Here is a 12,460-nt window from a genome sequence, read left to right as displayed (position 1 = left end):
TGCACATATATATGTGCACATAGATATATATATTTTTTTTCTTCTTTGGTCCTCATACATGTTTAGGAAAAATTATTAAATGTGCATGTCCCAGAAGCTAATACTGCACTCTCATGGGATAAATTCTTTTTTCCCTTTAGGATCTCTTGTAATAGCCAAAATTTCTTCAGTGATCATATATTGTTTTTATGTTTTAAAAGTTATAATTGAAAAAATCCCTTTGTGAATGCTAAAGTACTACAGATTGCTACATAACTCAACTGCATTTTTGTTCTTATTGTTCATGGTCTCTAGCTGTTTGATGTATACATATTATTGTCCACTTCCAGTCCAAAACTGGCTTGCAAATTCCTTCATTAAAAAGATCCTTTGCTCCTACTTATTTTTTTTTTTTTTAATATTTGGCCAAATAGTGTGCCAACAGCAGGTGCATAATGAATGCTTGTTGAAATGAATAGGTGTTATAGAAAAATCACTTAGTAAAACCATTTGGGAAAAGCAGCTGCAGGCGCAGCCACAGCATTCAGTTAAGCATCTTGGCTACCATGCCTGGTCAGTGCAGGTGGACAACTCAAGGCTTTCCTGTCAGGAGAACAGCAGCCCTGGTTACTGTCTTCATCTTCTGCCAGCTCAGCTGCTCAGGGCTGTCAGGAAAGTGCAGCTGAATGCCTGGAAAATGTTGTAGTTTCTTGAAGGAATTTCCTTTTAGGCTGATCTGACCCAGATTACTCTGTTATTTTTCTGTGAGCAGTTGAGCTATTTATGGCTTATTTCATAATATGTAATTGCATTAGCTTCTTATTGTTTCTGTAACAAATACCCACAGGTTTTGTGGCTTAAAACAACAGACTTAATATATTGCAGTTCTGGTTGTCAGAAGTCTGAATGTGATTGATAGGACAGTGTTCCTCTGGAGGCCACAGGGATGCTCCATTTCCTCAAATTTTCCAGCTTCTAGAGGCTCGCGGCCTACATCATGCTGACCTCCGCTTCTGCCATCTCATCTCCTTCTCTGCCTCTGAATCCCTTTGCCTCTTTCTTCACTTATAAGGCCCTTACAATTACATTGAGCCCACCTGGATAATTCAGGATAACCTCCCCATTGTAAAATACCTAATCATACCTGTGAGGTCTCTTGTCATGTAAGGTAACATATTCACAGGTTCCAGGGAATAGATGCAAACCTCTTTGCGTGTGTGTGTGGCAGGGGGCATTATTCTGCCTACCACAGTAACTTGCTCATCACCTCAACCATTGTAAATTCATAATTATTCACAAAAATTAGGCAAAACCTGGGGAAAAGTCCATGTTTACTTGTGAACATGAAGGCGAAGCATTTGTCTTGCACTCATTGTCTACCTTTGTTCAGAAGCACAGAGACCTGTAGGTTGATACAACTGCAGTTGCCTGAAATTTCTTATTGCCAGAGAAGATTATTAGGATATAGCTTTTCCCTGTCCTTGTTATTATATCAGTGATGACCATTCACTCACCTCTTTCTGTTTCTTGCCCCGCAGAGCCACGTTGCTGGTGTTGCTACTCTCCCGCAGGGAGTCCACACTGTCTCCATAGAGCAGCTTAATGGCTCTGACCAGCCGGGCACAGGAGCGGCTGTGGTGCAGATAGCAGTGTGGATGACAGTAGTCCACATGTGTGCAGATGAAACTCTGTTGATTGCATAGCAAGATCATGACCTGGAATACAAACACTCCTGAGACTCAACCAGGCAACCAGGGTACCGACACACTGAATGTCTATGTGGTGTGGAAGATACCAAGTCAAATGTTAACTTCCCATGATGGGTCTTGTAATTACATTGATTCAATAATTCCCAGAGGAGAACAAAAGAGTTATGAGTCTTTGTCTACCTTGGCATTTGCTTTTTATTCATAAATGCTTGATAAAATAATTTTTTTTGAAACAAGAATGAACAGATGTTCTAAAATCCAATTATTGTGAAGTGTGTGGTTTCCAAATACTTTCAAATGGAAATTATGAACTAAAAAAAAGACCCCACATATCCCGCTGGCCCCCACTTCTTATGTCATGGTAGGAGCCAGCTAAAAGAGCACACACTGATAAAAAGTTCAGTCCCAAAGGAGCTAGCTGGCCTTTGACAACTGTGGGATGCCTTTAACTCCCACATCTGTATCTTCCACTCTGACCAAAAATCTTTTTTTTTTTTTTTTGGGGGGGGGGTGCTGGGGATTGAACCCAGGACCTTGTGCTTGCAAGGCAGGCACTCTACCAACTGAGCTATGCCCCCAGCCCCCCAAAAATCTTGAACTAGAACTTGAACCCCACTCTAGAGCTCATTTCTTCTCCCTCCTACATGACTTTTTTTCTTTGGCTGGTAGGACATCCTTACTCTTAGAGTTTGATCTGGCTCAGATCCTTACATTTCCCAGAATTCCCCATTAGGATTCCAGAAGCAAACTCAGTTGATTTAGAGGATGTGGCTTTTTAAGATCAGAAATGAAGGCCCTAGAACTTGTAATTTTTTTTCAGTTCTGGGGCTAGAACCCAGGGCCTTGGACATGTTAAGCACATGCTCTACCTCTGAGATATAGCCTCAACTCTGAGTTTGTAACTTTTCGTGTGTGTGTGTGTGTGTGTGTGTGTGTGTGTGTGTGTTGCTGGGGATCAAATTATTCAAGGCCTTATCCATGATAGATAAGTTATCTACCACTGAGTTACATCCCCATCTCATGAGTTTGTAACTTTTTAAGCATGCTTCCTAAAAAGGCAGTAGACTACCGAGAACTATAAGTTTAGTCAACTGTACATGGAGAAATCTTCTGGATATTTCTAATCCTCATGAAATTAGTTCCCACCTAACCTGTGAGGGACTGTGTGCCAAACTGAATGAAGAACACAAGATAAGTCTGTGGACAAGTCCAATCGAACCTGCCAAGCAGGGGTACACACATTTCTTTAGGAACAAGGGTCCTTGCTTATTCTGAGACAAAGAGAAGCAACAACAATCAATTCCATATGCCTGTCAAACTCAGCTAACAATAGTCCACATCCCTCCAAAGTTTTCAATAAAAATAGGGTTGTCTTTGAAGAATATACAGCTCTCTCAAGATTCATTGAACAACCCCTGATATTCTTCTTTATTCTGATATGAGGCAGGGCACACTTAAGAACTATAAGGGTTCCCTTGTCGCTCCTAAATCTGGTTGATCAAGAGAAACACCAAGAAAGCTTAGCAAAAAGCAAACAAAGCAAAGAAACACACAAATGAACATATTACTAGACTCTGATTCAGGAAAATCTGATTTGGTAGTTCTGCAGTTAGAGGTAGAGGTGGTCTAGAAATCTAAAATTTAAAATTCTGTCCCGTGATATCCCTTTGATAGATATATTTCTAAGACAGTCTTCAGAGATCCACAACTTCTGGTATTTATGCCTTTGTGTTGGCCTAGTGTCTTCCTTTCAACCAATAGAACACAGGGAAAGGTTATGGGGTGCCCCTTCTCTGACCAGGTTGTGACTTCTCTCTTGTCAACAGATTCTCTAACTATCTTTGATGAAGTTGTGCCATGGTGCATAGGCCCACATAGTAAGGAAATGAGGGTGACCTCTCACCAATAGCTGACTGGGTACTGAAGGCTGCTGCCCAACAGGTCTCAAGGAACTGAAATTTTGCCTACAATCATGTGAGTCTAGAAGCAAATTCTTTCTCAATCAAGTCGTCAGATAACACCCCAGTCCTGGTCAATACTTTGATTGCAGCCATGTGAGAGATCTTGAAATGGAGACCTAGCTAAGCTGTGCCAGGATTTCTGACCCACAGAAATGAGATAATATGACCTGTTTTAAACCACAAAGCTTGTGGTAATGTTATGCAGCAATAGAAAATGAGTATGTTCTCCTTCCACCAAGATTAAGTAGCTTATAGCTACTGTTGAACAATAGAACCAAGTAAAATTCTACACATACACACACACACACATATGTATGCACACACATATATATGTATGTATGGCTGAATGCAAAAGATAGTGAAACAGTAGGGACATGAAAGGTATGTTGTGGGGAGAAAGGACATTCACTGAAGTGAGAACAATGTGAACACATGCCACATTTCTCCTTGGGGCATTTACTACTTCTTGGTTAGGCATAAGTGGCCAGGAAAGCTGCCAGAGGTTTAAGCAATCACATAGGGGCTGGGAGTTAAAAAAATAAAAAATAAAAAAATAATAATTCAGTAATGCCAAAGGAGGAATAAATTGAGAGCCAAGATTCCATAGAGAAAGGAAGTTCAGAGAAGTTAGATTGATACTGAGTGACTATTTTCCCTTCTAGGCATTTGCTGATTGAGTAGCTGAGAACTAGAACAGAGAGTTTGGCAATTTCACTGTAATGGGGAAACAATAATTGGGGTTCCTGACCCAAAAAGAATGAAGAGCCCTCACTGGAAACCTTGGAAGACTTCAAACTAAAAGGTGTGTGACCAGTGGCAGACCAGAAAGCCAAGTCAAGTCAGCTTCGTCCCTGATTAGACCGAGACAATCTGCTTGCTTATTGTCTGCTAGATATAAGGAGAATCCTCTCTGGAGGGAGATGACATCATGTGGAGTCCCCATAATTATTTTAAATTAATTAACTTTGTATTTTAGAGAAATTTGGAGTTCACAGCAAAACTGAACAGAAAGTACAGAGAGCCCCCATATATCTACTGTGCCTACACCTGTTCAACCTCCCCCACTATCAACGACTTGCACCAGAGTGGAAGGAACTCTTACTACAAATAAGTGAACCTGTGGACACGCAAAGTCCATCGTTTACATTAGAGTTCACTCCAAGTGTGGCACATTCTATGGGTTTTACCAAATGTATTATAATTTGTATCCACCACTGTGCCTCTATAATTTTCCATTTCCATGTCAAGTAATCATTGAAATGACTGGGCATATTAAGGAACAGAAGCAAGAGGAGTAACAGTAGATTCACATATTGGAAATATCAGCCATAAACTTTATGTGTAGACGATTATGAATAAACCATACTGGAAAATTTTCTTAAAAAATTTAACGAATGATAATGAAAATATAATATATCAAACCTTGTGTGATACAGCTAAGGCTCCTAGAGAACATTTATATTCTTAAATTAATGTATTAGCAAAGTGGTTGCAAATTAAGTATACACGTCAAGAAGTTAAGGAAAGAAAAATAAACTCAAAGAAAGTAGAAGAAAGCAATAAAAGTAATAGCAGAAGTTAATAAAACAAGAAATACAATATTTTCAAAGTGAAAAAACAAAATATGATTCTTTGAAAAGACTAATAAAATTAAAAGACTAATAATAGTGTCTATCGAGACTGATCAAAAAAAGAGAGAAGACAACCTACCAGTATCAGAAATGTAAAGGTACAGCACCATATGCTACAAAATTTTAAGTGACCTCAAAAGAATATTGGGGCTGGGGAGATAGCTCAGTCGGTAGAGTGCTTGCCTTGCAAGCACAAGGCCCTGGGTTTGATCCCCAGCACCCAAAAAAAAAAAAAAAAAAAAAAAAGAATATTATAAACAACTATTGTGTACAACCTAGCAATGAAATGATGTGCTCCATTTGTATACAATGAATCAAAATGCAGTCTGTAAAAAAATAAATAATTTTTTAAAAACTATCTTTTTGCTCATAAATGTCAATATTCAGATTAAATGAAGAAAATATTTAGGTAAAAATATCAATTTACCTGAACTGCTTCTGGAAGAAATAGAAAATCTGAGTGGTCTTAACTGTATTACATAAATTCAAGCTATAATTAAAAAACTCTTCTACAAAGAAATTTTTAGATCTAGAAGGCTTCCCCAATGCTTTCTTCCAAATATTTAAAAAATAAATAATGCTGGCCTTACACAAACACTTCTCAAGTGCTTATGTGTGGAAAATCACACAGAAAACTAAAAAGCATTATTGAAGGATATTTAAGAGGTATTAAGCAAATGCAGGGACATAATGGTGTGAGAGACTATTTTAGATAGAGGGAAGGTCAATGATTGAAGATATCAATTTCTCAATCTTAATTGATCTATTTACTAAATGGGAAGCTGCTTTGGGAGTTTTTAAAATGTAATTGATAAGGTAATTTTAAATGGACATGCTCTAGCCAAGAATAGACCAAACCATTCTGAAGAAAAACAAAGTTGGAGGACTATATAAGTCACTGTATAAATGTTTGTGTGAGCAAAATGTACCAGACACAATAGACTAAAGAGTATATGATTACATTTACATTCATCTTAAAAACACAAAAAACTACTCTCTGGTGTTAGAAGGTTGAATTGTAGTTTCTGTGAGGGGATAGTGGTTTCTGCTGAAGGACCTAAGTAAGGTTTCTAAGGTGTTGATAATGTTCTTTCCGACCTGGTAGTGGTTATATAGGTGTGTTTACTTTGTGAAAATGTATTGAACTGTACACATAAATTTTATATGCTTTCCAAAATGCAGGTTAGATTTTACTAAAAATTCTTTAAAAAATCTTCCTTAGAGGTTTTCAAGTTCAGCAAATTCTGGGGACTACATCCATAGTGAATGCACAGCACTGTATAATCCGAGGAGCATATGTACCAGTTAGCACTTATCTGACCCTTCCAGAAAGTTAGATGAATATCAGAATTGGTAGTAACAGTGCTTATCTATGAAAACAATGACTACAGGTGCCCTGTCAATCTTAATTCTGAGGCTCTGCTTCTTTACCTTTCTCTTTACTTCTGGCTTCATGCTCAGCTCAAATCTTGAACTTGAGCCTTTGTCCATGGTTTTGTTAGAATCCTATCCTGCCTGTGCCCTCTGGATATCCCTTTGAGGTGCCACCTTGTCTTATTAGAATCTCCTTTTCTTTGCTACAATTTGATCTAATACATACCAAGACTGACACCAACAATCTTGTTCTCATATTCCTGGTAATCTGTATAAAACTGACCATGACGCCTTGCCCGTGTCACTCAGGTTGCCTTGATCATCAACCTGAACAGGTGCCTAACAATTTCCCCTGACTTATGATGACCCACAAGCCAGCCATAACAAAAGACCTTGGTCTTAAACTTCAAATGAATGCAATCCAGCAGAATACCAATGCTAGTGCACACTGAGTGATTCAGATAAAATATAAACCTCTGCCTCCTCTGGGAGGCTAAATTGGATTGATGGTTTTGGTATAATATTTTCTCCTCCCTCCATATACCTCCCCAATGCCAAAGGAAATGGACTCCAGGGCTCTTTCTGAGTTTAAATAATCCTCCTACTTACGTGAAGCCAGGACATGTTCCTGTGGTAGTTTTCCTCTGTACCAGCAGTGCTCATTCCCTCTGGCTCAATGCTGGGCTCGCTTGCACTCCAAGGACTCCCTTCTTCAAAAGAAAATACCAAGAAAGGTGTCAGTATTCAGTTTTCCTGGAGGTCATATTGGTGTGGTATAGTTGTCCATGCTTTTGAATCCTAGGGCAGACTACCACGGCCCAGTGGGTTAGGGCATAGGACTTTGTTGGAGGAATATTAATAGGAGCTGTTCCCTTCAGCCACCAGCTGAACTGGCAATTTCAAAGACATTGATGATCTCTTTAATGGTGGCTTCCATTTTGAGAGATAGGAGCAGAAAGAAAAAGTGTCAAGTCCTTGAATTGCTGAGATAAGCCAGTGACAGGTTGAGTGTGCCCAAATCCTTTCCAGACTGACCAGACCTTACAGGTGTAGTTACACAGGGACACCAACTGGTCTGCAGTGGCCTCGCAGAGTGCTGCTGCCTCTACTGTGGTTGTGACTGCAGCTAGTGCTATTGCTCTAGCCACTGGGCTTTGCTATCAGAGCTATTCAGAGACGAATGGGCGCCCTGGAAAAACTAAAAGAATTTCAAAGCAATGATGTCCAATTATGGACAACCCTGGCATCCCCTCTCTGAGAGAGTGTAAAGGACATATCTCTTAGGAATTCACAACTTAGTATATTACATGCAAAGCTTTGGCCTCAAATCTAATAGCTGTCATAAATTTTTCTAATGACCAAACAATGTCTCCAGCCTGGCTGCTTTGATTTGACTGGCCAGAATAAATCCATCAATTCACACAATTAATTACAATAATCCCCTCCCAAAACTAAGTGATAAAGATGTTATAGTTCAGCCCTGTAACAACAGAAGTCACAGAGATTTTTTTTCTATTGTCACCTTGAAAAATAGGCTGAATCTTAAGTGATGCATAAATTAGCTATTTTCAAAGGTGAGGGTGGGTGGATGTAAAAACATTTCCTATTTTAAACTTTCTTTGATTAGATATATTCAGTTTCTATTTCAGCAGATTCTACCAATCATTTATCCATATGTATTGCTAGTTTGAAACTAGAGACTGAATGGCAAAAAGAAATGTGTTTAATATTTACCTAATAATGCTGGGCAGATGGTAGATTCTATCCTCTTCCTACTTAAAGTTTTTTGTGTCTACTAAGATACTAATCAGGGTCAATATTTTGGACTAATACATTTTGGGATCTGGAATCTCTTTTGATCTTACAGTGAAATCTATGACACCAGTGTTTTGTGTCTAGAACTCATTCTCATGAATTTAACATATTTTACAACAATCCCTTAATTTATCTTGAGAGCATCCCTGCAGAGTAGGCAAGGAGTAAGTAGAATTAATTCCCTTTGGGTAGTTGGAAAAGAAAAATCCCTGACAAGTCAAGTGATTTACTAAAGATCCCTAATTATTAGGTCTAGGCTATCTTTCCTTTCTGATATTTTGGTGTAATTGTTTTAACTGTTTAATAGAAACTTCAAAATATAGAGGGCCTTTCGGTATCTGTTCCTGTGAGAATTTCTACATTTGCCTTTGAAGGTCCTATCAGAAGGATGGATACACTGACATCTGGATTTGTAAAACTGCCCTTGTTATTGAAGCATTTTCTTTCCCTAATGGATTTTCCATCCTTGTTACTCAAAATGGGGTCCTAGAATCATCAGCATCAACTTTAGTAGAAAGCTTGTTAAAAACGGAGAATCTCAGATCCCCACCCCATCTGCTGAATCAGAATCTGCACTTCAACACGATATCCAGGTGACCTGTGTGCTCACTAAGGTTTGAGCAGCCTGCTGGAGGATAGTGTGGCTTTCAGACAGAAGTTGTCATCTAACCTGTGGCTTTGCTCTTCATCTATTTATGTGTAAGAAAATGGACTTCAGCTGTTTCAGGACTTGGGTCCTGTCTTCCTACCCCCCACGTCCCTGCACGCCCCGCTCCTCTATGTTACCTAGGTCAGTGACAGTGTCCCTGCTCTGGGACAGCTGCAGCTCCTCAGCCTCAGACTCTGAGTCCTGCCGTGATAACTTGCTGCTCTTTAAGCTGCCGACCCGGCGAATGCTGGACAAGGAACCCCCCTTCTTCACCTGGAAACTGCGGGTTCCTTTAATCTGGAGCAGGCGAGAACCTCCTATCCTGATCTTCCTGCTGGGAACTGTATTAAAAGAATAAAATAGGGCTTTTCCCCCCTTAGTTTTCCCGAGCCAATATTAGATCCAAGCTCTCCCCAACCTGTCCCTGATCAGCCTCCTCTCTGTTGCCTGGACAAGCAGCATTTCTGGGTAGGAAGCTTTCCCTGGACCCCAGGTGCCAGGCTCTGTCAGGCAGGCGGGAGGCTGGGGCCACCAGGAAGGGCTGGTGCAGTGTCTTTCTTGGTCACAAAGGGCTGGGAACAACCTGCAGTCTTTCTGGCCCAGGGTTCACAAGCATGAGTGTATCTTGCAGCAACATCATCTAGGACTGTTAGTACATTTACAGCACATTAAGACTCGATTCAGTAGAACCACAGACCATTCGTTTTTGTTTTTCTTTTGAAATGGGACTTACAGAATTCTGTGAACTGCCATGTAAACCCTTTCTTTTTGGAAGACCTCATTAAGAGAAAAACAAAAAAACAAAAACGAGAGGCACTCCTCTCTCCAACAGTCAACACTGGGTTCTGCTCTGCTCCTCAGCAAAGGCACTTGGGATCTGTTAGCATGGGGGTGCTTTGGGTGAGCATGCATGTGACATGGGTCCATTTTCAATGCATCTAGTGATTTCATAGCATCCTCCTCTCAGTCAAAAGGTAGGTGAGATGTGAGTCCAAATGTTGCAAGGCCCTGAGCCAACCTTACAGTTTATGTGTACCAAGAAGGCATGCATTATTCATCTTTAGTGTTCTGGAAGAAACAGCCATCAGTGGGAGAAATAAAAGGGTACAAGAAACACATTCAAACTTGAAACCTAACTTTTTAAAAAATCCGAAGTATCCTTAGTTTCTATAGTCGTATACATACCTCCTTCCTTTTTTATTTTTATTTTTGAAGATTTGCTGTTGTCAATATTGATTTTATAAAAGTAGGATAAAAAAGTTTTAAAGGTTAAAAATTCATTATCAGGAAGGGGTCAGGTTTATAAGCTTACCTTCTTAAGGCAGGACAAGATTCCTTACTAATTATTTAAGGCATTGTTATTAATATTTTTTTTAAGCACCAGTCAGGAAGTTTGCATTTTAGTTTCAGGTTTCTCACCCACAGAAGTGTTAACATGTGACTAATAGAACTTGTATAACTCTTTAAATGTTAGTTACATGTATACTTTCAATGCCATATAAAGGCACCCAGAATAACTCCTGTTGGATAACGTGAATGTTCCATCTCCAATTTACACTTATGATCAAGAAAGACTAAAATTGTCTCCACTCAGCTAGTAAAAGCTTCATGGAGCTCCCTGAATGAAACTGGATGGAATTTCACATCTGGAAGGAATCTCTTGCAGAACTGTTGGATAAATTCCACAAAAACTATCGACCATAATGCTGTATTTTAATTATAGCACAGCTCACCCAAGAGTATTTTTCAGGATTATTTTTAGGCTTAATTGAGACTTTATGATGCATTTGAAATATGTTTGAAACAGAATGTAATTATCACTTGTAATGATTGCTAGAGCAATTTCATGTCTCTGCAGATTGAGAAGTAGAGAAAAAGATTAAAATGATAATTCTTTGGCTTTTACAGAGGCACATACTAACATTTTTGCCTGATTTTATGACACTTTTCAGCCAAAGAATGAGGCCAAATAACCCCAAATTAATGTCATCTGAAAGAGATTTAATGTTGAGAGTTTGTTCTAACACGGAAGACAATTGGAGACATCCTGTAGCACTAAAACATTAGGGTTCAGAATTATGATGTTGGCTATTTACAAGAGACACAGCAGTTCGAATCCAGATTTGGTTTTGTATATGAAAAATGTCAGCTGAGATTGTTCGGCATTAAATTTTAGCCTTTATCTCCATGACAACCGGAACTTGTATGAAAGTGAAACAAATTCATCTAAATTGGATAACACATCTCCTTTTCCTATTTCTCTCACTCCACACTGTATCCATTAGCCAACCCTGCTTTCTCTGTGCTTCAAAAATGTCATAGACTTTTGAAAGCTCCGTCACATCTTCCCTAGACGAATGTAACTACCTACAACTAATTCACCTTTCTCCTACTTCAATAGATCTCTTCTTATTTAAAAGAACATAAATTAAAAGACACACCTTATATCACTTTTATGGCCAAACATACTAACAATATTCTGACACATTTAAAATAGAATTAAAATTCTAATCATATCTTCCAGACCCTATTTACCCTTCGTCTAACACTCTGACTCATCTTAGGACTCTTTCCCCCAACTCATTCTTTTGTAACTACAGTGGTCTTTTTCCCCTTCTTCATATGCTCCCAGTTCATTCCTGCATCACAGCCTTGTCCTCAAGGTTGCCTCTGTTCAGAACACTTCTTCCTCAGTTCTCGGCTCCTTCACAGGTCTCTCTGCTCAATGTCAATTCTGATGGACTACTCTGTCCTTCCTACTCCATGTCACAAAACCTGATCCTAATTTGCTTTTCTTCATTTTCCTCCACTAGAAAGTCTAGTATTTCATGTTCTTCACTGATACATGAACAACTGTTAGTTATTAACTCTTAAACAATACAAATCAAAATATGTGGAAAAATTTCTGGCACATTGATGCATTCTGAGAACCTGTAAATAGTTCCTAGTATACCAAAGGTGCTCAGCAGATGGGTAATGAATGGTGAGACTAGTCTTGGTGTTTGTATATGGAGTACTACCCTTAGTTTGTCTTTGGAATGTGGGTAAAATGATTTGTCTTACTCTGTATGGACATTTTAGGCAGGTATTTTCAGTTCTAAGGATTCTTTCATATTCGTTTTCCTTGGTAAAATCTGAGTTGTCTTCAGGTTGTTTATTTCAGGAGGTGACATTTTTAACTTTTATAAAAAAATACGGTATGAAAAAATTTTTAATGTTTTAATAATTTAGTTATCAGGGCCCCAGTCACCATTTTCATGTTGTGAAGTTAAGGAATATGTAGAAATCTTTGGGAAGGTATTTGCCAACTGATTAAAGACATTTTATGGATATGTTCTCATT

The 12,460-nt window shown here is 38.9% G+C and overlaps 1 protein-coding gene across 7 annotated transcripts in view; it reads right to left on the bottom strand.

Annotated features, from left to right (window-relative positions):
- The window catches only part of Unc80 (unc-80 homolog, NALCN channel complex subunit), a 206,871-nt gene that overhangs the window by 85,272 nt on the left and 109,139 nt on the right, over positions 1-12,460 (bottom strand). For 5 of the 7 annotated variants that reach the window (XM_047544569.1, XM_047544573.1, XM_047544570.1 and 2 more), the window contains exons 27-29: positions 9,256-9,459; positions 7,264-7,364; positions 1,494-1,694 (exon numbers count right to left, since the gene is read on the bottom strand). In XM_047544569.1, the coding sequence (XP_047400525.1) occupies positions 1,494-1,694; positions 7,264-7,364; positions 9,256-9,459 (506 nt within the window). The remainder of the gene's footprint in view (positions 1-1,493; positions 1,695-7,263; positions 7,365-9,255; positions 9,460-12,460) is intronic. The other 2 variants (XM_047544574.1, XM_047544575.1) reach the window with 1 other exon arrangement.

Source organism: Sciurus carolinensis, chromosome 3 (assembly GCF_902686445.1).
Source record: "Sciurus carolinensis chromosome 3, mSciCar1.2, whole genome shotgun sequence".
NCBI classification, from domain to species: Eukaryota; Metazoa; Chordata; class Mammalia; order Rodentia; family Sciuridae; genus Sciurus; species Sciurus carolinensis.
This window is presented reverse-complemented; position numbering and strand designations above follow the sequence as displayed.